Here is a 27,791-nt window from a genome sequence, read left to right as displayed (position 1 = left end):
GCAGCAGGAGTCCTCCCAGTCGGAGTGAACGTGACGTGCAGACTCGGAACCAAGCGCGAGGTTTTCCTGGCGGAGCTGCGGTGGAGCGCGAGCCGAGCAGGAACCGAGCGGGTCCGTCTGTCCGTCCGTGTGTCTGTCTGCCGCCGCAGCCTCTGTGTGTCTGGGACGAACACACACCGAACCTTCCGCGGTCTGGACACGGCATCGGTGGCAATGGATGCGTCGCTGTGCTGCTGTTTTCGCCGCTGAGGGACGTTACTCTGTCGGATGCTCCGGTGCCCATAGAGGAGCAAAGCGAGGAGGAGGCGGCGGCGGCGGCGGCAGCGGCAGAGGAGAAGGAGGAGGAGGAAGAGGAGGAGGAGGAGGGAGGGGGCATCCCTGTCGTTCTTCGAGGACCAGGTGAGATATTCGGTGATAATGTGTGGCGGGGACGGTGTAGCGGGAGCGGGGCGGGAAGGCAGGCACCGGGGGTCTCGGTTGTCGCCCGGAGTCCCGGGCAGCCCGGATCGGAGGTTAGCATGTTAGCCTAGCCGCCGTTAGCGGAGCTCCGCTGCTTCGTCATCCGCCGGGCTGGGAGGGATGCAGCTCCGGGATGCTGCTGCAGGAGGGAGGGGAGGAGGAGGGCTGCTAACGGGAACGGTGCCGTCCTTCTGGCCTCGGCCCATCTTTGGTGGGGAACGACACCTCCAACCCTCCCACCCCACCCATCCCTCCCGTTTCATCCCCCCCTCTTCCTGCCCCTAAGAAAACGGCGTCTCGCCTTGGATGATGAATAAATGAACCCGCAGATGAGGCGTCTCATCCCGCCGCCCCAGCCTCGCGATGCTAACCGAGTCCAGCTAAGGCTAACCGGCTAACGGCAGCTATCCCCCCCTCCACCCCCCCCACCCACCTTCACATCAACCCCACCCCCACAGCTAGCATCCCCGGCTAGCCCGCATCTTCCACTGCCGCCTAGAAGCCATCACACAGGCCGAACGGCTGGGGCTTCGACCCCGGTCACCGGTCAACGGCCGCCCCGCGCCCCTCCCCCGTCTCTCCGCCACCGGCCCCCAGCTCCCGGCCCGGGACCGCCGCCGCACTTTTACCCATTAAAACGTAACGGTGCACGGCGAGCGGATGTTGTTATGTAACAAATAATGACACCACACGCCCTTGAAACAAAAGCTGTTGTTTCGGTATTTGTTTGTGTGCGGTGCCGGAGCCCGGGAGTGACCCATAAATCAGGCTCTGGAGGCTGTTTTGGTGGTTGACGGGCCCCCGCGGCTCTGTGCCGGCCTCTGGACGTGCACATATTTATATATTTCTCCATACAGCGGCTGCTTCAGTCAGCCATTGTTTTTGTTGTCATTGGAGAGCTCACAGCTCAGGATCTTCTCATTGGTGATGTGAGCTGTATGTTCAACAACAAGCTCTCACACTATGCTAAAGAATGCTCTATTATTTTGATGATGACTGGGAATGGGATCATTTGTAGTAAAGGAGAACAAACTAAGAAACATCAGGCAAAATGCTGTCTCAGTCATATGTTACTTTTTCATTTCTTGGTATGTGATATTAGTGCATATGAGATGTGTGGTGCATTGGCAGTCACAAGTCATCACTGTTTGTTCTGAACCCAGCATAAAAACATCTACCTCTAATAAAGCCGGCCTTGTGATATAAATTAAAAAAACACATTATAGCCACTCAGCCTTTAGTCATCAGGGTGATATCACTGCACATTATGATGATATCATGAGAGCATGTTGTTGTTTAACAGGAATCATTCTGGACATTGTACAATTCAAGCAGGAGCACATTCAGTGCTCAGTTTGCAGCTGATGTTACAGTTATATCCTTTCAGTCATAAATGCTTGCTAGATTATTATGATAGAGCATCAAGACCGAACTCGATGCCACATGTTCACATATCCAGTCTCATTCATCGCATCATCAAAACAGTCTGCAGAATCCTGTAGTTGTAAACACCAGCACTGCATGATATTAGTTCAAACAAGTGATCCGTGGTAATGTTGATACTTCTATTATGATACGACTTGTGATAAACAAACACTGTCTAATGTTGATACATCATGTGCTTTGGGATTTGTACTTCCAAGTAACAGTATTCTTTCTCTTCTTGGACCCGGTTTTAACCAGACAGGGATGTACCATGTTTGATTTTATTCCGTTTTATAATGACATGTACATCTGCAGTTCACACCAGCAACATTTCAGTTGTTGACTTTGTTGTTTTTAGTCCCTTTTCCTTAACTTTTGTGCTTCTGACATGAGGTTTGTTGCCACCAGATGTGATATAATGTTAAAATATGATCCATCCTCAACACAAACCAGTGCAGTAGCGCTGATGGGACACATACTGTATGTTAATATGCAGAGCATGGGAACATATAATCCATTACTGTTCAGTCCATCTTTTGTGATTTGTATATTGCAAATATTTAGATCGTGATGATGATAAACTTGTGATAGATGTTATCTCGGGTTAACGCTCACGTCATAGTGAAATGCTAACCCTACACATTGTATGTGGATCGAGCAGAAGTTCTGACACTTCACCACAAGCATCAGAATATTACCTTTCTTGAGGACCCCCTCCCAAAAAAAACCCTGCTTGTGTCATTTTCCCATAAGACATAATGCACATGTAATTTTGTAGTCACATTCTCAGGTTTAAGAGCTTTAATTATCACCCAGGATATTTTTCACTGCAGCATCACAAGATCCCATATTTCAAAGCTAATCAAATCAAACTGAAGATAGGAAGTGAAACTTTTGCAGCTGTTTCTTTTTTTTTAACATGTCTCATGCCTTTTATTATAGCAAGTGATCACTTGACTCTTTTTCAGAAAGCAGTTGAAAAAGAACAAAAGTTCTCCCAAAATAGCAGGTTTTTTTTTATGTTAATTCCCCCTAATTTTAAAAAATTATTTCAGCAAATATTCGTCATGTTGCTTTGCAGTTTCCCAGAAAACATGTTCCTGCCTGAAAGCAGCATGAAAGCAGAACCATCAGAAAAAAAACATCTCTTGTATTCAGTACTGTGTAAAAGTTCTGTATATTTATGCGGTGCCTTTAGTAGATGTGACTCAAAGTTGTTCCTAAAGTCTCAGACCTTGTTTACACAACATTTTCAAGGGAAAACACCATTTTTGTGGCATTTTGCGTGTCCGTACACTTGACAACAGTGTTCAGAGCCACTAAAAACACAACTTTTTGAAATGGTGGAACTTTTCAAAAACACTCAGTTGTTATGTAAACGAGGAGAAATGCAACTTTCTCAATGGGGCTCGGGCTCCCTCTCCGTATAAAGGCGAAAATTCTGCTTTTGCACTCGTGCACCACTGCTGTTGTAAAAAGATCTGAGTAGGTGACCAATTCAATTTAGCCTCATTTATATAGCGCCAAATACAACACATTCATTTCAAGGCGCTTTTAGAGAGAAACCCAACAATTCCACATGAGCAAACATAAGTGACTGTGGAAAGAAACAACTCCCCTTTTTAATAGGAAGAATCCTTTAGAGAATTGGGCTCAGAGGTGAAGACTTTCTACTATTTTGTTTGGGTTAGGGGACAGAGAAAAGAATAGAACAGACAGACAAGACGGATCCACTCGCTGCAGACGGAACAGGGCAGGAACTCTCCAGCGGCCAACAATGTTTGAGTGTCATGACGACCAGTCCATATTCTCTTGGGACTTGGTAGTTTTGTAGTTGTCAGTCACAGTAATAACAATCCAACTTGGTCATCTGTCCATACGAATGTCCGTGTACTTCCATTGTTAATGTTTATAGCATATTGTCCTCTGGGCGAATGTGTATGTGGTTTCATTACAAAAACAAACAACCGTATCAACTCGTGGTCCTACATGGAAACTACCGGTACATAATTTTCAACGTTTCTGCCGTTGCCGTGTAAACTGACTTCGTTTTCAAAACTTTGCCGTGTAAACGATAAACTTCTCTGAAACAAAAAACAAAAAAAGGGGTTTTCACTTGAAACACTGTCGTGTAAACAAGACCTTTGGGTGTTTGTGCAGCTGTCCTGCTGCTGAATGATATTGGGGCAAGCTGATGTGTTTCTGTTGATGTGAATGAAAGAAAAGAATCCAGCACTTGAGATTTCTGTGCGGCACTGCACGTTGCTGTGCTGGATAAGTCACCCTAACCTCAGTTCCTAAAGTGAGTTTTAGAGATCACTGTGTGGTGAAGTTTGGAGTGTTCCCACAATAACAGACTCTCTCCCTCTCTCTGTCTCACTCAGTTGCCCATAGGCATCAAATCCCAGCAGTGAATCATTCGCCACGTTTAACCTTTCTCTGAACTTATTTGTGTTTGTTGTTCCCTTTTGTGACTAATCCTGTACAAATCAGGGGGTCCAGTTGAAATCAGTTGTTGGCGGAGATAACATGATTTTAATGAAAGAACAGAAAAACATAAACATTACAAATAAATTCTTTGCAGTAATATTTGAAAATGCTGTTCAGTGTTTCACACATTGAAGAAAAATGATTATCAGGTTACATTTGCAAAATTTACAAACACAAAAATGTGCTCACTGACTGATAACATTTGGTTAACTCTTACTAATTAGAGCAATCATCAAATATCTTTTTTCACATGTCATTGGAGTCGAGGGAACAGAAGAAATGTCTAGTTTTAGAGCTCAGTCTGGGTCTGCTGTGTTCTCTCTACACTTTAATGTGTCTGTCAGCGTTTGATGTGATGTTTTGTCAAGTTGCTTGTCAATGATGATGCCTACAGTCTTTCTAAGGGGGGGTCTAGGAGGAAAGAGTGGGGGCTTTCTCCGAGAACATGCCACACAGACATATTTCACACAAGTCTAACCATGGGCCATCGGGGGATCTGCTTATAGACTTGGAAAACAGTATGACGGGTGTTCATACTTCACCGTTAACTTGGTTATAGTGATTGGTGGATCTGGCAAGATGTGTAAATCATGTTTTACATGATGAAGACGTCTTTAATGCCAGTAACTGTCTACGACAGGGTACAAAGGTTTACAGCAGTATCTCAGCCTGTCATCGTAGAGCTAATGATAGCTGATTGAAGCAGCTGAAAAGCTGTTACTTGAATTGTGTTTGAGCTGTGATTGTCTGTCAGAAGTCAAGAGATATTTTTACAAGTGCAGACGAGTATTGATTCCTCTTCATAAAAATAATTCACATGTATGTCCTGGCACAGTGCAAAGCCCGGGTAAGAAAAAGATTGGTTGAATACTCAGAGATGGAAGAGACGATATGAGGAGGCAAGAAAGTATGGACAGGAGAGGCAGAATCAATGAGGTTTGAGAGAATGGAAGGAAGGAACAAGACAAAACAGGAGCACTGGCACCTTCATCAGGAGGGAGAAAGACTGTGGGGAATGATGGAAGAAGGAAGGAATGAAAAGAGGAAGTAAATAGTGAACACTTGTGAGTGACTGATGGAGAGAAGGTACCAAGAATGAGCCTGATGGAGGGTAAAGTGGAGGAAAGTGAGCGGGATTGTTGGAAGGAAGAAAGAATGGGAAAGGACCATGAACAAAGAATGGGAGCTTTCAAGAAGGTAGTGTCAGACAAGAGAGATAATGGGTGGCGAAGAAAGAAATGAATGACGACGTTTAGGTTAAGGTAGTTCATGAATGTCTGATAATGGATGGAGGAATGACGGTGTTAATACTGTGATGAAGGAGAAAAAGTAGTGGCAGTGAAGAAAAGAAGGTCACAGCATGGTAGGTGAAAGCTAAACTGAAGCGAGATAGAAAGGCGGGAACAAAGGAAGCCAGACAAAGGTGAGGACAGAAGGCGTTAAGGAGACAGGAAGTGTGCGAAGGTGGTGAACAATAAGTGGCTGCTGCTGTGTGAAGGAAACTATCCACTGACCTGCTCTGTATGGGCTCTCTCTCTCTCTCTGTGTCTCTGTCTCTCTCTCTATCTCTCGTTCTCTCTCTCTGCCTGTTTCCTTCCAGGCTGACTCACCGCTGAAGCGCCTGAACACAGGAGAAGAAGAAGAAGAAGAGTGAAGGTCTCAGACAACAAGAGTCGGCAATACTTTCAAAACAGGGAGTGAGAAGGAAGGTGGGTGGGAGAGAAAGAGAGGGGTAAAGTCAAGGGGGAGGAGAAAGGAGGAGAGCACAGCAAGAGAAGGAGGTCAGGCCGGCAGGGCGAGAGGAGGAAAAAGAAAGTGATAGTAGGAAAGAGAGAGGACGCTAAGAAAGACACCAGAGGCTTGGTGGGGAACAGGTGGAGCGGTTTGAGCTCAGGTGAGCGTGGGCGCTGGTAGGTTGGAGGCCGAGCTGACTGAGCGTCGCGCGTACCCACCGTCCCCGCTGCTCCTCCGACAGCTGCCCCTTCGCCGTCAGCACACTGGGAGAACCGGAGACGAGGAGAAGCCACCATGAGCGACCAGAACGTCGTCAAGGAAGGCTGGGTCCAGAAGAGAGGTGAGCTCAAGTCTGACACTGAACAAACCCCATGTAGAGCAGCGATTGGTTGATTCACAGATCGATAATTTGTATTATTGATATTTCTGCTGCTTCTGGTGCAAACAGTCACTTAACAACACCCCATGTGATTTGAAGAACAGCTATATTACTCGGGGTAAAAGATAAATATTGATATTAGTATAAATGAGGAACAGATACCAGCATTCTCTCATGGTGAACAAGTAGCCCTTTCCTTCACTGTATTAAGGCAGGAATGGTCACAGATAGAAAATATGTTAAGATGCATGTTGCAACCATTGTCACGTTTACTTGTTGCTGAAAGCTGTGCAGCAACCTGCAGAAGAGAAGCAAGAAAGAAAAATTATGGTGACCCAGAAAAGGTCACTTTAATGCACAAGCTTTTAGAATGAGTTTGTGAAAAAAAGTCATAGACCTACCTCCCACTTCCATTATTCGGACCTCAGTTATTCGGATCTGCGCCACTCATCGGGTGATACCTGTCTGTGGTCAGATGCACCTAGAGGTGTTAGAGGGCAGTGGTTCCACCTTTTTTTGCACCACAGACCGGTTTTAAACATTCTTTTTCTGCGGACTGGCAGGACATTGTATGAAAAGGCCTTAACGAAGGTGTAACAACGATCAGAGTGCTGATGGAAGTGAAGCGTTTTCAAAATAAAACTTAATGTAGACTATCGAAATTTTAAATGTGCATTTTCAAAATAAAACTTTTTATTCCCTCTTTGTGGCCTGGTACCAAATGATCCACTGACCGGTTCCGGTTCGCAGCCCAGTGGTTGGGGACCCCTGATATAAACTATACATATAAGAAAACACTGTATCTCAGTTTAAAACCGCTTCAGCTGCAACGATATGAAATGATGTTCTCATCCCAATTTCATATGCTATACTTCTGATGAGATTTGTGTCCAAATGGATGTAGAATTTCGCTTTTAGATCTACAGTTGGAAGTTTTAACCAACCTTCAAACAGTATTATAATGCAATAGTGTGCCGCAACAATAACCTTAAAATCAGCTATAGAAACTACCAGTGGTTTGTTTTGGGACAGTGAAAATGTGGTTGGAGACGACACACAGCATATTTCTTGACCTTCCTTGATTTTATTCATGGGAAGTTCAAGTGATGCATCTTTATGCATTGTCTTTAAATAAAAACCATCTGTTTTGAATTGAAAGATCTTCTGCAAAGAAAACAATGATAAAGTAGTTTTCAGGTCATATTTCCTTAGTTTAGCACCCTGGTCTTACAGGGAACCTCACCTTTGATCACAGGTCTTTTTATCTGGAGTTTGCATTTTGTCACTGTGCACAGGTTCTTTTTGGGTACGAGCCACCATCAACCTAAAAACATGCTTTTTAGGTTAATTTATGTGTACGTTAGCAGACTAATGGACGATCCATCCGTAGTGTCCACCGCCTTTCGCGCAGTGATATTATAAAATTGTTATTTCCCACTGAGCAACAGTGGTCCAAGTGACGTCTTTAAGACGTAATTTCCATACCTCCAGAAGACGTCTTCAAGGAAGCCAGAATGAAAGTTTTTTGTACGTCTATCCTGGAAAGTGCATTGACATCCTGTCATATGAACGTCCAAACAAGACCTCTGGATGACGTGGCGCAATGAAAAAAAGAAAAGAAAAATGTGACCCCACCTGGGATCGAACCCAAACCTCTTCCATGACTGGTAAGACCCCTATCCACTGGACCAACAGAACACTCTAGAACACATTGATTATTACAATAGTTTTGTAAGCATGTCACTTATATATGACAAGCTTAAAAAGTATTATGAATCAATGTTATCTTTGGTACACTGTTCATTTAGTCACAATATTTTTTTAAGCTTGTCTTATATCAGTGACATTCTTACAAAGATATTGTCAGAATTGATATGGTCAGGAGTGACCTGTTGGTCCAGTGGATATGAGTCTTAGCTGTCATGCAGGATGTTTGGGTTCAATTCTTGGTAGGGGTCGCTTTATTTTTTTCATTGCATCACGTCATCCAGAGGTCTTCTTTAGACGTTCATATGACATCCAGACAGGACGTCCAGGCAATGTCCAGGAAAGACGTACGAAAAACCTTTCATTCTGAAACTCTCCTTTCCAGCAGCAAAACTCCCCATTTCACCATCCACGTGTCAAATTTTGTGTTTATGTCTCAATACTGCATCAAATCTGAGAGCGACTACAACCAAAAGCCACTCAAATTGTTTCCAACCTCTTCTAAATCTCTTGAGGTGACTCGTGTGCCTCTTTTTCAAACATAACGTTTGGCCTCCATTTACTCAGGTTTGGTCAAATTACAGTTTATATCCAAAGTGCTGGTTTGTTTTGGTTATCGCAGGGTTTCTGTGTGCAGTCGTCCTGACGGGATATGTGTATTACATGTATTACATCACCTTGGTATGACCCAATTCACACTTTATTTATTTTACATATTTTAACTTGTAACATTTTGAAATTGGATTCAATGATAACTTTGTTTCTGCGATATAATAATAGTTTAATATTCTGTATGCAACAATGTTTTTGAATATTACAAATATGATTTGACTTGTGATGGACAAACAAACACTTAAGTATATGATGTTAATTTCTTTGTGCTTTATGACGCAATGTTGAAATGATGAAGTGAAATTTAATCCTTTGTCCACACAAACAAGTGCAGTATGGCTCCATCTGATTGATCAGATGTAGGGATGCACTGATACCAATTCCAGTATTGGGTATCGGGTCCAATACTGCAGTGAGTGTTTGTACTCGTACTCATGAAAGCTCCCTGATGCAACCTGGGGAGTATTACTTGACGTCACGCGTCAGCAATGTCGCCCGCAGGTGCGAAAGAGACCATGAGCGATATCTGCGGTTTTGAGAGTCTAGAATATTAATTAGAATGAAAAACATGAGACAGACTATAAATTACATTCTGCCAAAATATGAAGAGGAGAAGGATAGTTCGTACAACATCAGCAACTTAATCACCAGAGACTTTTAGATCAGCAGAGTGAGGTGGTGTTTCAGATTAACTGGTTTCCCTGTTATCTAGTGACCCACTTCCTTTAGCGTCAATCGTTGCTGGTAGTTACAGAAGGGTTAAAAATAAGACTCGTAAAAGGCACAACACTTTGAAACTTAATTGTAAATGCGGTCAAATGACATTCACCCAAACAGCTATGGATTGTATTAACATCTACTCTGTTAGTGGCAACAAGGGACAAAGTTCACAGGGGAAACGGCTAATCTGAAACACCGGATGTCGGTATTTGTACTTTGGGTTTCGCTGGTTGAAGGAGTAATGGCCACAATAATGTGGATAAATGTTTGTTTTGAAAAAGAGAGGTTTTTGTTGGCATAAACTTAAAGGTGTTGATAAACATGTTAAGAGCAGATCTATTCCCTTCTTGATTGCTCATGCAAAATGAAACATGATTAATATAGATTAAAAATGAATGATATTTAATTGTGATTAATTGAAATTAGTCCACAGCAACCCTGATTAATCTCGTTAAAATGTAATCGTTTGACAGCACTAGTTTGTGTGTTAAAATATGCAGCATGGATTTCAGTGAAGTAGCTGCTACAACTGAAACTAAGGAGCTGTCCACACGAGAATGCTGTTTCAGGTAAACGCACCGTTTTTGGCCACTCGTCCACATGGGGGGTGTTTTAGGAGCCCGAAAACGTTTTTTCGTTTTTTGTAACATGATCCAAAGGTGGGGAAATTCTAAAACCCCGGCTCAGCTTTGAGGTGGGGACGGCAAAGACGACGCACATCTGTAGAAAGCGATGACAATGACGCCTGCCTCTCACCCCCCTACTGCAGTCCGCGATGTCGTCTAATAGCCACAACAATCACGGACTGCATGCTCTAGATCGAGCTGCAGAAGCTACTGATACTAGCAGGACGAGGAAAAGCAGCATAGACCTATATAGCTCGGTGTTGTATTGAAGTCTATGAGCAGGAGTCAACTTATCTATGTTCTCCGTGTCTTCATCTGCGTTTTTGGTGTATTTGGTGAGTCGTAACACCCCTAAAGGCCTAACATATGTACGACATGCCCTTAGGTATCACGTTGAGCCGTGTTCATCATTTGGAAGGGATTTTTCTTTAGAAGGCTGGGGAAGAAAAAAAAATATCGTTTTGACTTGTGTAGACAGGGCCGAGAAGGTCCCATCAGAAAGAAGAAGATGGAGGACGTTTTTGAGATTGTTTCCTTAAAAGCAGCTGCAGGCAGAAAGTAAAGGAGAGACCTGGATGCTCCACCCTGCAGTGAATAACATAAACAAATTGTCCTGTTGGTTTAACAAGTTTAATAATGACCCAAATCACAGTACTATCACCAGATCTCAGCCTCGCTGAGGAGAGCACACACATCAAGGCAGAAGAATTGTTCCTCGTGCGTTTGATCGCTTGTCTGCTGTTGCACTCTGTTGGAGTCGGCATGTCTAGGATGACATCAAAATCAAAAAGCACTCCTTTTAGGAATAAGTTAAAATAGCAGGAACACAGCCACTTTTAGAACCACGCACAGATTGGTTCACTGCTGTCTGAACACCCCCCCTCCCCCTCCCCAGATTGACTGTAAAGCCCCGTTTAGGCAACATTTTCAAGTTAAAATGGAAAAGTTTCATTGTGTTTTGTGTTTCCGTTTACATGACGACGGTACTCGGAGCCACTGAAAACGCACCTTTTCGAAAACATCTCTCAGATTGAAACTTTTGAAAAACACTCTTCGAAATTTGTAGAACCGGGGAAAATGCAACATTTCTGAAATCCTGCTAATGCACATACGCACTATAGATGTAGTAAATAGTTGTTCTGCACATGTTGAGTAGATGGACAATAACAATATGTTGTCCTCCAGAGTGTCTTGACTCCCAGTCAATATTCTTCTGGGACTTGGTAGGTTTATAGTTGAGTTGCCTGTAATAACAATCCAACTTCATCATCTGTCACTACGAATGTCCGTGTACTCCCTTTGTTAATGTTTATAGAATATAGTTCTCTGCATGCATGCTTTGCATGTTTTCATTACAAAAACAACAAACAGCACCCACAAGTGGCCCTACATGCTAACTACATCGTTTTCAGCCTTTTAGGCATTTTTGTGGAAATGGACATTATTTTCAAAACGTTGCTTTGTAAACGCAAAACAGTTCTGAAACGAAAACAGAAAGATGATGCCTATTCAATTGCGTTTTCACGTTATCGTGAAAAACAAGGCCTAAGAAGGACTGTGGATCTCTTCTCTGAACTTAAAACTTTAAATTGAAGTGGACACACCCACAAAAATAAGACGCTTAAAAATAAGAACACCAGGAAGTGTCCCAGTGTCTTCAGAATATAGAGACGGGGGTGTCAAATATAAGGACCGGAGGACAAAACTAGCACGCAAGAACCACCTAGCAAAGTGTAAACATTTCAAAGAAAACATTGATGATTGTAACATGTTTTTTATGAGTAGTGGACACAACACAGAATTGCCATGAGAGTGAGTGACCTGGTTGCTATCAGACTAGCCAGGCTGTCAGGGTGACTTTGTAAAAACATGCATGATGCAACAGCTATAGGAGAAGTCTTTTAGACATCTCGCTGTACTTTGCAGCAGAAGGTTAAAATTGACATTATCTTGACATTGTCTTAAATTTCAGTTTTGATTGTTTGGTTTTATTTAGATATTAACATTTCCATCATGTATATTCTGCATAGAAGTTTAAATTCAAATGTTATTATGGCACTATTTCATTGATCCTGTCCACTTTAGATGAAATTAGACTGTGGTACCTAAACTAATATGTGTTTGACACCCCTGATTTAAAGAGTGCAATATTTTTATTACGTCTTATAAATAGGTGAGTCTGCATTTAATTCACTTAAGTAACCGATTCTAGTGATAGACATGTGCAGATATAATTTTGACAATCTTTGATTGAATCAGCCACCTTCAGGTCACCTGATTAGCTTGTAGCCCACCACTGACTCCCTCTAAAAGCCTCCAGCTGTGAGGATTCCTACTTGTTGTCTGTGCTTTGCCCTGAGATGACAGTGTTGTTTAGTATTGTGTGACAGAACAGAAGCCACAGTGCTGACCGGCTTCTGACGCTCACTTCTTCTTTTTGAGACGGTTTCTTTCCCACTGCAGCTGATTTGCTGGTGTCTTGATCGTAGATGTGGATTGTGTTTATTCAAAGGTGCAACTTGTAATATTTGTAATCCAAAAAAAATGGAAATAAGCTAATGAAAGATAACTAATCTTGATGTATTTGCACAGAAGCTGTAACTACTGAAATTTTCTAACTAACCAGGAAGCCTGTCAAGTCGTCTCTGCTGCTTCCTGTTCTACTCCAACATTAGGAATTCCTACTTGGAGTGAATACTTGGGGGGGAAATGGGTAATTTAGTTTATCACAACGTTGCAAGTTAGAAAACAAAGAAAACAGTCTGGTTGCAACCAGTTTTTGTGCTCTTTTTGAATAATACCACATCGGAATATAAGACATGTTTTCTCTCTCAAGAAATAAGACAGATTTGTTGACTTTAAACAACAACAGTTGTTTAATTCCAAGATCTGGTTTTTAAAATCAGTTCAGTTTAACAGGTGGGGTGTGTGTCACCTTATAGACACTATTACCACTTCTGCAAAAATGTGGCTTTACCTGAATCGTGCACACTGCACCTTAGGTTTACAGTCATTTAAGGGGTTCCACAGTTTTATACTTGACTTCAATGTTTCATATATATATATATATATATATATATATATATATATATATATGTATCTTGGGTGCAGAGACCAGGCCAAAGTTCTGGATCTGTATATATTATTTATCTGTATTTTCATAGATAATTGAGTTTTAGTAAAGGGTTTGTTTGTTTGTTTTTTTTGCCTATGCAGTTGTGAACTTTGCTCAAAGACAATGGTTTTTAATGATTGCCACAAGATAATTGTATCTGTTTTTAATGATCTCAGACCATAATCTACTGTAGAACTTTACTGTTTCCTTTACTTGTTCATTATGGACGCTGCATGTTTAAGAGTGAGGAGTAATTACTCTCTGGTGTGAAACTGAGAGACATCCATTCTGTAGTTGTGTCCACTGACCAAAACACATATATTTGGGTAAACTGTAGTATAATTAGAGAAAGGCAGTATACAAATTAAGAAGTTGGTGTCTTTTCAGCGTCCTCAGAAAGCCCAGTTTCCCTTCACGTCCCTCCTACACAGGAGAGGGCAGATTAATTCACTGCTGAGAGGGAAAAACACCCATTTTCTTCAGTTGAAAACACCACCCTCAGTCATAAGCAACGTGTTTTTATCCGGCTCAGCGTGAATGCAGCCGGGGCCACCGGTGCCCGTCTGAAGAACTGCACCTCCAAACAATGGTTGTTTACCTGCCAGGCGGCGAGCGGAGAAGGGGAGCTTTGCAGGGCTGCAGGCCGGCCTGAGCTGCACTTGGCTGGTGTGTTTTGTTTCCCACACTTGCCTTTGTGTGTGTGTGTGTGTGTGTGTGTGTGTGTGTGTGTGTGTGTGTGTGTGTGTGTGTGTGTGTGTGTGTGTGTGTGTGTGTGTGTGTGTGTGTGTGTGTGTGTGTGTGTGTGTGTGTGTGTGTGTGTGTGTGTGTGTGTGTGTGTGTGTGTGTGTGTGTGTGTGTGTGTGTGTGTGTGTGTGTGTGTGTGTGTGTGTGTGTGTGTGTGTGTGTGTGTGTGTGTGTGTGTGTGTTTGGCTGGCAGGCAGGGGGAAGTTTCTCTGTGGCACTATGAGCAGAGAGAGGATGACCTAACACTTCGGTTCCTTCCTCTCCGGCCCCCACAAGTCCCTGAATTGTTTATTGCACCTCCGTATGCTCTTGTAATTCAGCCTTTAACAGCCGTCACAAGCTGTCTGTGCAGTTCACACACAGTTCAGGACGGACTGGAAACAGAATCTGAAAGAGCGGAAGCAGTCTTTGCAGGACAATGTTAGGTTTCTCTCATCTTTTTCTTTTCAAGTGAAATTTCAGCAAATTATTGTATTTTTGGTATAAATGTAGCCCACCATTATGACAATATGATTATTTTTTGTTTTCTGTTTGTTTTTTTTTAAGCCAAATTTTCACTTCCTGAAACAGTAATTGTTACATTGCTCAGTTTCAGTGGTATTTCTAACCTTCAGTCTGGATAAGTTTCTTCTGCTCCTGCTTTAAAGCAAAGGTGTTGTCAGAGGAGAATGATGTAATTTCTCCCTTTTCTCTCAACTTTGTCATCACACTGTTGTTCTGAAGTGAGTCATCGTGTACCAGGACAGATTTGTCAAAGTTTGAACTCTTCACTCACACGTCTATATAAACATAAGTAAATCAATATTGGGCTGTGTGTTTTTGCATTATCTCTGCTGATAGCATGATAGTGACTTTTCCACATCTCTCCTGAAAATATGTAGTTCACTGTTTGTTATATTGGAGCACACAAACTGATGAGTCACTACTGCTGGGAAGCAAGACGTCATGGCCGCTGAATAAGAATAAGCCCTGTGTTCAGACAGTGTTCCTCATCAAAAACATGTCTGTGCACAAGCTTTTGGATTTTTTTTTTTTTTATTTATTTATTTTTTTTCACATTTTGGGAAGCTAAAATTAGAAGACAAGAGCTGGTAGTAATCAAGAATAAATCATAGTCGAATGATTCATGGTTTCCTTATATAGTCTTAAATCTGCAGGAGTTGTCAGAGACTACATGTATGAGTTTGATCTTTTTTTGTGTTGGGAATATAAAGTGCCCCGGCTGGCTCAGTTGGTAGAGAGATGCACAATCTCAAGGTAGTGGGTTCGCGTCCCACGCCGGGTGCCACCTTCCCGTGGGCTCACCACCTGCAGGAAGGGTTCTTAATCAGTGCAATGTGATCTGGGTGACGGTGCTCAGACTGCCACCCCCGCCACCCGGAAATGGATAGGCGGGAGAAAATGGATGGATGGATGGAATATAAAGCTTCGTCTATTGAGAGACTATCGCAGCTTGTTTTAATGCCTTTAGCATGAATTAAATTCACAATTATTCATCTGAATCATTAAGGTGTTATCTAAATAACAACAGTTAGTATTACAAGTTCCCAAGTTAAAATGTTGATGTATCAATTCCAAGAAAGACTGAAAGGATTTTGGAATTGAATCTGGATTTTTCTTCATAGTGTAATTTTTTATCGGCCTACATATTACTTTAAGACAATTATAATAAAGGGAATTTTGCTTAACTTAACTTAGCCATATGTCTAATATAACCCGAACCCTGAAGCGAACCCTGATCCAGGGATGGGTGATTCATTTTCCCATGAAAATGTCGGAATACCAAGCTATAAGATGAAGACATACGTTTACTTCAAATTTGCTCAGTAAAAAATGATCTCATACTTCAAAAAGCAGGTTGTTACATGACTTCAATGAGTCGTCATCATCATCATCATTTTCATCATGTTTTGTTTGGGTAATTTTGAGAAGAAAAAAAAATGTCCATGTTTTTACTTCAGTAATCAGTAGTCGATCGTTTCCCATAAGGACAGACCTGATAATTTGAATCTGGAGTGCCAAACACATTTTAGCTCAATCCAATTTAATCTTCAGTGGGTCAGGCCATTAACATAGTGCCATCTATGGCATCTATGGATTTAGACTTTGCAAGTCTAAATCCACATCACAGCTGACCAGTCACCACTGTGGGTCCCTGAGCAAGACCCTTGACCCCCATCAGCTCCACGGGGCGACGTAATGTAGCTGCACCTCACCCTGACTCCCCCTGACCGCATGGCTTTGAGGCTAGTTCGATAGCAACGAGGTAGCTGGCTTTCACGGCAGCATCAGTGATATTTGAGCTCAGGTCTCGGTGTTGTGAAGTGTTCGCTACTTTTTCTTATTAAAAAAAAATCTATGTTTTCTTAGAAATGTTTACCATTTGCTTGTTGGTTTTGACGGACTGGATTGGAGCCTCTGTGGGCTGGTTTTGGCACACGGGGCTTATGCTTGATGATTCTGCTATAAATAAACCGAACACTTTCAAAATGAATGCAAAGCAGTTGTGTTGCATGAAAATTCTACAAGATAATCAAAAGAAATTTCAGACATTTGCACTAAATCTGAAATAAAAAGGGGAAAAAAATAACATTTCTCCTGTATTTTAATTTAATGAGATGCAGGTCTATTAATGTAACCCTTCCCTAATATATCCTGAACACTAATATCTGGCTAACTAAATGTCTGATGTCTCTTCGCAGGCGAGTACATCAAGAACTGGCGACCGCGCTACTTTCTGCTCAAGACAGACGGCTCCTTCATTGGGTACAAGGACAAACCGCAGGACTCTGACCTGGCCTACCCGCTCAACAACTTTTCTGTAGCAAGTAAGAGGCGAGCCAATTGACACGTCGCAACGCACCAAACAATTACCCGCCCGCTTCAATCCGTCTCCCTGTGCGCCCTCCAGAATGTCAGCTGATGAAGACGGAGCGGCCCAAGCCGAACACCTTCATCATCCGCTGCCTGCAGTGGACCACCGTAATCGAGAGGACTTTCCACGTGGACACTCCTGACGAGAGGTGTGCCTTCACCTTCCTCTGGGTTTTGAGAAGTTTTCAGTGTTGTGGAGCAGGACAGGAGGATGAAGTGTTTCCACAGCCTGTGGAAAAACATGGGAAAAAAATAGAGGTTGATGAGTTCAAATACCTTGATTATCCATTATGTAGGTTAACCGTTTTATAGGCAATCGAAGGAATCAACAGTGGTCGGGAGGAGCTGCTCCTGTTTACATAACAATGTTTTCAAGTGAAAACAACAAACTTCGGCTGCATTTTCTCTTCTTCATTTATACCACAATTCTCTTTTCAATCTCTGACTTATTGCAGTGTGCAAAATCTAACTGAAACAAAAAGGATGCCGCTTCCAATCATCCTTCAACATATGAAATGATGAGTTTGTTGTTCCATTTAATGGAGGAATCAAGCACATCGGACTGAGTTTCAATCTGATTCAAACTTTGTTCCACCTCAGTGAAATAATGCCACAGATGCAGCATGCGGATGATGAAACAGTTGCAGTGATGAAATGTGTCCGTCACACAAGACAAAAGGGAAAAATTTCTCCCAAGAATCCCCAAAAAATTTGAAATAAAAGTTGTTTTTTTAATGATGAAGCCTTAGTTTTAACGTGAGATCACTAACTTTAAGGAGTGTGACGTGATGGTGGCAGAGGCATCTATACGAACCCACACACAGATGATCGTTCACATTGGGTGTTTGTGATTATAAAGGCTGCCGATTAAAGGCCGGATCACCACGCTCTAATATAAGGTTGATTGTCAGAGTGTGATGGTAACAAATCAGAGAAGTAGCAGGTTTACAAGACAGCAGTGAGCCCTGCTGTGATGTCTGGTCAGGACACAGTGTCGCTGTCTGAAAGACGAGGCCGAGCTGCAGGAGTCGGAGGGGAAATGCTGAGATGAGCAGCATGGATTATGGGTTATAAATGAACCGATCACAGAGACTGCAGGATGATATAATTTGGACATGTTCTGAGGAGAGATGTTTGAATATATCAGACAAAATATGATGCAGATGGAGCTGAGAGGAAGAGGAAGATTTAGTGACGATACATAGATACAAATGTTCCGGACGAAAAATATCTCTGATGACGATACAAAAATGTCAACACTACTAACGACTTCTCTAAAAAATAGTCAAAAATTTTGCACAATTTATATTCAAGCAAAAGTGATTTGAAGCCTTCGTGGACCGTATTGGATTATAAATGCGAGTCAGTTAGCTTCGTTGCACTCTGGAGGCTAGCGTTTAGCTCCCAGAATCATGTTTTCAGGGTCAACATCTTCCATTAACTTCCTGAAGCCTTTGAACCTTCAACCAAGTAAAGTGGAAGCGAGATTGTCGATTACGAAAGGAGCTTAAAGGAGGCCAAAGAGTGTAGCCTACTACCACTGCTAGTAGCAGCTGTTGAGGTTCATATGGAAATGTTTGAGCTGCTTCAGTGACGCCAATACATGAAGTCGGGTTGTTTTTGCCGATGACGATGGCAGTTTTCATACATCACTGTAGAAAACAGCGCTGTGTGAATGACAGGATTTCCTCTCACAAAACCAGCTGATGTCACCAGCTTCATCTAAAAAATGAAAATAAAGAAGCATGTAGCTTGTGTTGAGCCGCTGCCGGCTGTGTTAGCTACACTTCACATCATTTATCCAGAGACAGTGCGATCCCACCCAGTGTCAGGAGAAAAACGTTACAACAATACCTGCTTCTAACTTCACTTCTCTGAAGGCTGCAGGAAGTTAATGGAATCTATTCAACCTAAATAATTTTTCGACTGTTTCCTGAGCGTTTTCTTGGTTGACATTCTTGAAAATGTAGAGATTATAGTCCAGCAACATCCCAAAGTTTTTACCATTTTCCTCCCTAGTACTATGCTTCAGTTCATGCAGCAATAACTGATAATAATCCTGGAATAGTTTCTTTCCAGAGGTCCTTAAAGCACCCCGAGTGCAAGACTTTCTCTTTTTGTTTCACGCGAGGCAGTAGAGGTCATGAAACTGAAGTGTTGCGTCACTGCAAAGTGAAAGGAAGCTACTAAATGTCACACGTACTGTTTATAGGAGGAAACAAATCATCCAATGAATTCACAAATTTAGTTTGAACAAAACTCTTGCTGGCAAGCTGGTCTTGACATGCACTGATGTCTGAAAATTAGCAGACGTGCACAAAAAACAAAGCCCCTGGAGTGGTTTAAAGTGTGTTTTCCTAAGTGGACCTGAACACAACATGGCTCAGTCAACACAAAGAGAAGAAAGACAGGAAGCAGGGGTGTGGAACTGAGACTGGATGCCAAGTTTGGGAGGGTTTCTATATAAAACACATTAAAATGTGTACATTAAGACCTGATACTCAGAGGTCTGTTATGATCATGTCCACCAAACCCTTACGAGCCCATGGACAGGAGTGGTTTTATTAGACTTGATGGAGGTAAAAACACAAATCAATGACTTTGGTGTAGGAATGGCTGAATGCCTCGTAGGTCATTTAGCTTCAGTTTGATGTGTCTTTCCTTCTGCGTGGTACAGTTACCCACCACCAACATTGTATTGAAGAATCATCTCCATCAGTGGATGGAACTGCAATAATTGACCTGCCGCTTTAAAAAAGAACCTCTAAAGCAAAGAGCGCGTGACGTCTTGTCAGTGCAGGGTTTTCACCTGTTCTGGTCTGATGCAGGGACGAGTGGGCCGAGGCCATCCAGATGGTAGCAGAGTCGCTGGCGAAGCAGGAGGAGGAGGGCATCCTGTGCAGCCCCACCTCCCAGATCGAGATTGTCAACGAGGAGGAGATGGACACCTCCATCAGCCACTACAAACGGAAGGTACGCCTCCAGAAGTGGTCTTCTACTCCTCCGTCCCAGTTCAGGAGGATTCATGACACTGTTTTTGATTTGTGTTTCGATCGTTCGTCTGAACTTAGACTGGAGAGTTTGAGATTGTGGCGCGCTAACGACCGTCTTCCCATCTCTCTCTCAGACAATGAATGACTTTGACTATCTGAAGCTTCTGGGCAAAGGCACTTTTGGGAAAGTCATTCTGGTGAGGGAGAAGGCGAGCGGCACCTACTACGCCATGAAGATCCTCAAGAAAGAAGTCATTATAGCCAAGGTCCTCACGCTCATTCTCAGTCTTCTCACTTGCCATGTTGACTTGAATCCACCAGGAAAAGGAACATGTTGATTAATACTCGTGGAAACATGTTAAACCTCTTCAACAAATAAGAATCGTAGTCTGTTTTTCTGTGTTCCAACGTTCATCATTTCATCATCTCAGCCACGGACTCATCTCTCCTCTCGTTCTCTTTGTGATCGCAGGACGAAGTTGCTCACACACTCACAGAAAGCAGGGTATTAAAAAACACTCGGCATCCATTCCTAACTGTAAGTACGGCTGTGCGGGCTGCACCAAACCTTACACACAGATGATTCTGAGCTTTTCATTAGGTTTTTGAGCTGGGTTCAAACGCGCCTTTCTAGAGGCGTCACGCCAAGCTAACAGCTGGAAGGTTGCGCTGGATTCAGAGCACAAAGCTTCTGCATTGTTTGAAAACCATGGATAAGCACTGCTGAGTTAAAAAAAACAACTATATTTATCTATTGTGTTGCAGTCTCTGAAGTACTCATTCCAGACGAAGGACCGGCTGTGCTTTGTAATGGAGTATGTCAACGGAGGAGAGGTAAGAGCCTTCTAAGAAAGTTTACATGCTGAGAGATGTTTTATTCAACATGCAGATTATTTCAGAGATCAACGGCGGGATGTTTTTGAAGAGCTCTGATGTAGAGCAGCCGTCCTTGGTGGCTTTAAGGTTATTGAATTCCAGAATAACATTTTATTCAATGAAAATTTGTTTTGGATTAAAAAAAAAAAAAAAAAAAAAAAAAAAAAAAAGGAAAAAGTAAATTCCACAAATAATCTTTGATTAATATTTCGATCCTCAGACAGTGGATCTGGGAATATGTTTTTCAGCTACAGTTTGCAGCTACATGGAAGAAAATAAAAAAAATAGAAATGCTGGAAAATTAAAGACCGATTAAATAAATAAATAAAATAAGAAAAGTGTATCTGAACTCCGCTGAATCACTGATATATAGCTTGATGAAGCTTTTGGTGTATTTATGGGTAAACAAAAAATAAAGTCGATAGTAATGAACCTCATCTTCTCTGATCACCACTGTACAGAAGCAGAAGGCTTCAATATGTAAACATTGTATAATTTCTACACCAGATTCTGAAAAATGACCAAATACAATACGTGCAAAACAAATATGACGAGGCCCAAGGAGTTAAACTGTAAACTGTGATCTCTGATCCTATGAGGAACTGTTGCTTTGAACAGGAACTATTATTATTCACAATTCATTTTGTCTGCTTTAATTCATAAAGAAATAAAGGAGAGAGAGAAAACTACTGCCACTATGAACAGTGTAGTATCCTTCCCCTGAAGGAAAAGTACAAGTAAGATGTTTATATCAAAACCTTGAAAGATTTTCTAAACATCTTGCTCCTGTTTGGAAATGAACTCGTTCTTTATTAAATAAGAAAGTGGCGTCTTCACACAACACCTGCTGACTTCCTGAGGAACAATGTTGAGCTCAGTAACTTCTTCCTATTTCTAGACGTTTTAAACACGTGTTTTTTGTTTTTCCTCTTTCCAGCTATTTTTTCATTTGTCAAGAGAACGAGTGTTTTCAGAGGACCGCACTCGTTTCTACGGCGCTGAGATCGTTTCAGCTTTAGACTACTTACATTCTGCAAAGATCGTCTACCGTGATTTGAAGGTAAAGTGATGGCTCTGGTCAGGGTCTGAGGAACACACACACACACACACACACACACACACACACACACACACACACACACACACACACACACACACACACACACACACACACACACACACACACACACACACACACACACACACACACACATTTTATTGATGCCTGACAGTGCAGAATGAAGGTACGTGTCCACAGGATCCGTCAATGTCTCGCATCCCATTCATTGTTTATGTGAAACTCATTTGCATAAAGTTTGCGGGAAACTTCTTCATGCGGTGCGTTTCCTGCAAACTTTACGCAAATGAGTTGCAGGGATCGCAAAACTTTCATAAAAGGTCCAAACTAGCTGTGGTGGAACCAAAACCAGGACGGATTCAGCAACTGCACAGCTTATTTCTCGCCTCAATTGTTTTCGGAAAAACTTTGCACTGAACTGTTGTTCAATAAAAGAGAAAGTTTGTGAGCAAGCCGCCATGTTGGTTTGGTTTAAATTCCAGGAGCAGACAGCCTCCAGTGACGCGTCTCCTCTCACACAATGTCAACCAGTTCATTTGCAGTGGAAATGCAGCAATAGGGTCACATTGATGTGTATAAATGTTTGTTTTTAGTTTTTTGGTTAACATGAACTGTTACAGGTGTAAATTCATTTTTAATTTAATAATGATTGATCGTAAACCAAATCTCTTTTTCCTCATTTACAGCTGGAGAACCTCATGTTGGACAAAGACGGTCACATTAAGATCACAGACTTTGGGCTTTGCAAAGAAGGCATCACCGACACTGCCACCATGAAGACTTTCTGTGGGACACCGGAGTACCTGGCGCCAGAGGTCAGAGCTCACACACAAACACCTCGGGGGTTTTCCTGCTTCCTCAAGTCGAGTCCCGGGCTGCTTATGAATGTTCCACAAGCAAAGAGGGTAGAAATATTGTCTGTGTGAAACTGGATTCCACATCTGTGCTCCTCTTGTGTTTGTCTCGAGTGTTGGAACTCGGAAACAAGTGATGTTTCAGTTACTTTGTGTCAACAAACCCTAACCACCAGCTTCCAAAGTGGAAGTGTCTCCAAGAGGCTGTTCCTCCGAGGAGATACTTCTTCCACCGCACAGTGGAAGTGAGATCAGCCACTGGCGTCCTGATAATGTGGCTCTTGGTGGACAATTTGTTGTTTTTCACATGAAGGGGAAATGAAAGCAGATATTAAAATTCCAAAACAGAAAGGAGTCTGATCTGTGTGTCTTGCGTCTGCGTCTTTCAGGTGCTGGAGGACAACGACTACGGCCGGGCGGTGGACTGGTGGGGCCTGGGCGTGGTCACGTACGAGATGATGTGCGGCCGCCTGCCGTTCTACAACCAGGACCACGAGAAGCTGTTTGAACTCATCCTGATGGAGGAGATCAAGTTCCCCCGGACCCTGTCGGCAGACGCCAAATCGCTGCTTTCGGGGCTGCTCATCAAAGACCCCAACAAACGGTACGTGGACGCAGATGCACGCCACGCAGACGACACAGACACACCATGCAGACACACGCCACGCAGATGCCCATGACACAGACACACACCTCACAGACATGCGTCACACTGACTACACAGATGCGCATGGTGCGGACACACACACACGGTGCAGACGCACACCACACGGTCGCGTCCTCTTCGTCAATCTTTTTTCCAAATGGTGCCAGTCTGTTCACGTTTTTCAGTTTTAGCAGCTCCATTGACAAAATGTTCATAAGTCCACGCTCACATTTGAGTTGTGTTTTATGTGCATTAACGACCAAAACACGAAGCATGCAGGCAAACTACACAACCCTGACAATCCCTTTATGCTCTTTGTACAAAGCAACAGGCACAACACCGACTACAAAACACTGGATGAGTTCACTTTAACATCTGAGATTCTCATCATTTCCACACAGTTGTGTTAGTTTGTCTCTTTGAATTTAAAGGTAATAATGAAGGAATGAAGATGTTTTTCTTTCAGTGTCTGTAGTTTGAGTCCCAGGTTGGACTTCAGCTCCTTTCTCTGTGGATTTGAGATGTTTTCCCTGTGTGTGTAGTTTTTCTCTTATTTACTCTATTTTAAAACGCAGCTCTGCGATGAATTAGTGAATGTAATACTGCTAATCAGTGTGAGTGTGAGTGTCTGTCGGTGTCCACTCCACGACCCAGAGTGTGATGAAACCATATAGAAGACAGACGGATTAATGATCCTAAATGAAAGCGCTCTCCTGCCAAACTGGCTGGCGGCTGCTGTTAATTTCCCCGTCTCATTAAGTTGGAGGCGTTTTCTGCCTGTCGAGGCTTCAGAGCTTCAGAGAACGAACTCGTTCACCCCGAGTTATTTTAGGATCAGTCGGCAGGTGGATATTCTGGTTCCATTGATGGAGACTTTGTACGAGCTTCATTTGATGTCTGACTTTGACATCATCTTCTTGTTCTTGTTCTCCTCTCGGTGTTGACAGACTGGGCGGCGGACCTGATGATGCGAAGGAGATCATGCGGCACAGTTTCTTTGGCACAATCGACTGGCAGGACGTCTACGACAAGAAGGTGAGAGCAGGATTTAGCAGTGAGACGTCATCTTAACTTCAACCGCCGTTTATTTAAACGGCGCATCTGAGATATTCTGGTATCAGGGTTACCTCATTTTTCAAAAGCTGGGATGTAAAATCCAAAATAGAATCGCAATGAAAAGAATTACCTCATCTGTACGTCCATGAAGACATCTGAACATCATCAGTTCGTTTTTTTTTTTTCAACCAAAGGTAGAAGCAAGGATGGTGATCCTCTTGATTTACTGAGTAGGATTCAGGGGCGGATTAACCTTAAATTTAATGTCCAGACCTCCACTGCCCCCAACAAATCACAACACATTACTCATATTATGTAGATTAGGGGTGTCAAACGTGTGACCTGTGGGCCAAATCTGGACCGCAGGAGGCTCCGAATCGGGCCTGAAAAGAGTAACGGATACAACACTGAGACCCGAGCTGAGACGTGGACGCTCTCAAACTAGCATTAGCCTCAAAGCCATGCTGTCGGGGGGAGTTTGTAGAAAACATGCAGAATGAGAAGTTTTTGGGGACATTTGACTGCATTTCGCGCCAGAAGGTTTCATTAGAATTGGCTTTATGTTGGATTTAGTCATTTTCAGTGGTAATTGTTTAAATAAAATCGATTCTCAACACCACAACAAAGAAAAACATAAGAGTTTAAATTTTAAGGTTATTTGGTCATGATTTTTTCCACTGAAGATGAAATTGGTCTGTATGTGGCCTCTGAACTGAAATGTTTTTTGACACCCCTGATGTTGGTTTTTGGGAGAATTTCGACCGTTTGATCTTCCTCACTATGACACAAACTGTCCACAATTCCAAATAATAGTCAAACCTTTTGATCTTCATTGTTGTCGACATTGACTTTATTCTTTTCACTGCTTAATGTTTAAATGTATTTGGAATATATCCATCGTAAATGTAGATATTTTCATTAAAAAGACCGGTTAAACACGTTATTCTCATTCAACCTGATGGAATCTGAAATGAGAACGTCCTGGTGTTCAAATCTGATCCAGTTTCGTCCACGTCGATTAACTCTGACTTTTACAAACATCCCGCATTTGAAAAATACAGAAAAGCGCATGAATAACAACTCAACACGGAAAATGTTAAAACGGGAAGGAAAAGCATAATGAGTGTGTGTTAAGGATACAGAACCTATAAATGCTGTCTGAGGTGAATTAAAAACCAGCGGCTGTCTGGAACTGACCGACGTTTGTGGAGAAAAAGAAGAAGTTTGAGATGCAGCTTGGCGTGAACTACTTCCTGCTGCTCAGATAAAATGATATTTGAATTAAAATTATTCACGCTGAACCTAAAGCTGACTTCCTTTTTATTTTGCATATTGATTGTTTTAGTTTTTTAAATAGTATAACTAGTGAAAACTATAATCTAAATTGAAATCAGCAAGTAAGTTCATCGTGAAAAAAACATTTTAGATGGAACATGCAATGTTTTTTTGTGTGTAAAACATTTGCAAACATGCTGCAATAACCACATACAGTGTAACTTTGTGATGTGGTTCATAGGTGTGTCTAATGTAATGCCAGTTATTAAAAATGCAGTTAAAAGACACTGAGTCATTTTTTAACAGGATCATTTTGACTCAACTGTTTTTAGATAGTTTTTATGTTTTGAATCAGTTTTACTTGTAATGGAATACATTTCAAGCAGTGTAACTATTTGCTGTTTATCAACCTGGAGGAGTTAGTGGCTCACTGCTGCCACCCAGTGGACTAAAGTGTCATTACTATGGTTTGACTAAACCTGGAAAAGAACGTCGCATCCATGTGATTGTTTGCTTCATCTTTTAGCGGCTCAGGCTGAACCTCTGTTCATGTTCGTGGCGACACTTTATTTTGATCCTGACGGGATGTTTGAATCCTCAAACACAAGCTCACTCCTTCACATTCCTTCTCTCACTCCTTCACTCACCCCCTCATTCCTGTGCTCTGTGTGTGTTGCAGCTGGTTCCTCCCTTCCAGCCGCAGGTCAGCTCTGAGACGGACACGCGCTACTTCGACGAAGAGTTCACAGCACAGACCATCACCATCACTCCGCCGGAGAAATGTGAGCAGCTCTTAATCCTCTCAGGAGTTCCTGCACTGTTTTGGATCAACGCTGTCCGGTTTCAGCTCAGGTTCAATCCAACAGATCAACTGTATTGGTTGCTGTTGTTTCCAGGAGAAAGTGTTTGAGCACAGACGGGAGGACAAAATCTGTTTGCTTCTTGTTCACTGGTCCCGGGCCTCTCTTTAGGGGGCGCCAGAGAGCACAGGGGGGGGCTCCTGTTGTAATAGAAGGGGCCACCCAGCCCTATTTCATCTTGAGTGGGCCTGACCGGTAAAATAGTAATTATAATCTTTAAATTAAAGTTTCTAGTATGTCTTTGTCATGGTGCAGAGTTTACATGATGAAAATGTCGATATTAAAAAATACAATTACTACTGAAAATGGCTACAGTCTCAACATATAAAGCCAATTTTAATTAATCAAATTTTCATGGTGCTTTGCCCAGATTGGAGTCTGTTGCTGGCCGGTTTTGGTCCACGGGCCTTATGTTTGACACTGTGACATGTACTGAATCATCATCATCATACTTACCAGTGTGCAATAATCCCCAGTGAAGACAGCAAAGGCTTTCACCTTATGTGCCAGGAATTATTAGAAATGTGTCAATCAGTTGAAATCGCCTGGACTGACCTGCGCCTCCGTCTCTGTCTGTGTCCCTCCAGATGACGAGGACGGGATGGACGCGGCCGACAACGAGCGGCGGCCTCACTTCCCTCAGTTCTCGTACTCAGCCAGCGGGCGGGAGTGAGCTCCGGCCGCAGACCACCGGTGTCGTCCCCATTCGTGGCCATCTCGAGGAAAACACGTAGCCATTTTAGGAAAAGAAGAAAATACCAGTCTCCCCTCTTTTTCTCCTTCTCTGCCTCGTGGCAGCCCGGGGAGAAGTCTTTTTAGGGACTTTAAAAGAGGTTTTTGCACAGTGGGATAGACTCCAGCCGGTCTCCCCACACTAAAAAAAAAAACAACAAAAAAAAACAAAAAAACAAGTCTCCTACATTTTCAGCGCTATTTACTGCAGAAGGCAATGTTTTTGTTATTTATTTTTCTCTCTCCGTCAGTATTAAGTCGTCGTCCCCGGTTGCGTTCATCTTTTATTTGTTTGTTTATTCTGCCCCCCTTTTTTTTCTCTCTTCTGATTTTGACGTTTTGCACTTGGTTTGAAAGAGCCGTTTTAGGGAACAAAAAACCAAAAATGTTGCCTTACGTGTGCAGATGTTTCGTATCATACCGACAGGGTGTTTTTTGTTGAGTTGTTTTCTTTCTGGGCGAGGGTGGGTGGGTTTGGGCTTGCAAAGGGTGATTATAGTGGAGAATAAGTGCATGGCTTGTGGTTCACACATTTG

General features: G+C 42.5%; 1 protein-coding gene across 1 annotated transcript; it reads left to right on the top strand.

Annotated features, from left to right (window-relative positions):
- Positions 1-27,791, top strand: akt3b (v-akt murine thymoma viral oncogene homolog 3b). Its single transcript, XM_080464174.1, has 14 exons — positions 1-399; positions 5,975-6,448; positions 16,714-16,839; positions 16,923-17,034; positions 19,714-19,858; positions 20,013-20,144; positions 20,351-20,416; positions 20,644-20,712; positions 21,692-21,814; positions 22,519-22,647; positions 23,076-23,290; positions 24,280-24,367; positions 26,343-26,445; positions 27,111-27,791. Exons 2-14 carry the CDS (start codon positions 6,403-6,405, stop codon positions 27,194-27,196), a joined length of 1,440 nt encoding a protein of 479 aa, XP_080320300.1. The 5' UTR covers positions 1-399; positions 5,975-6,402; the 3' UTR covers positions 27,197-27,791.

The sequence above is a fragment of the Lipophrys pholis genome (assembly GCF_963383615.2).
Source record: "Lipophrys pholis genome assembly, chromosome: 5".
In the NCBI taxonomy this organism is placed as follows: Eukaryota; Metazoa; Chordata; class Actinopteri; order Blenniiformes; family Blenniidae; genus Lipophrys; species Lipophrys pholis.
Note: the sequence above shows the minus strand (reverse complement) of the source record. Positions and strands in the feature narration are given on the sequence as shown.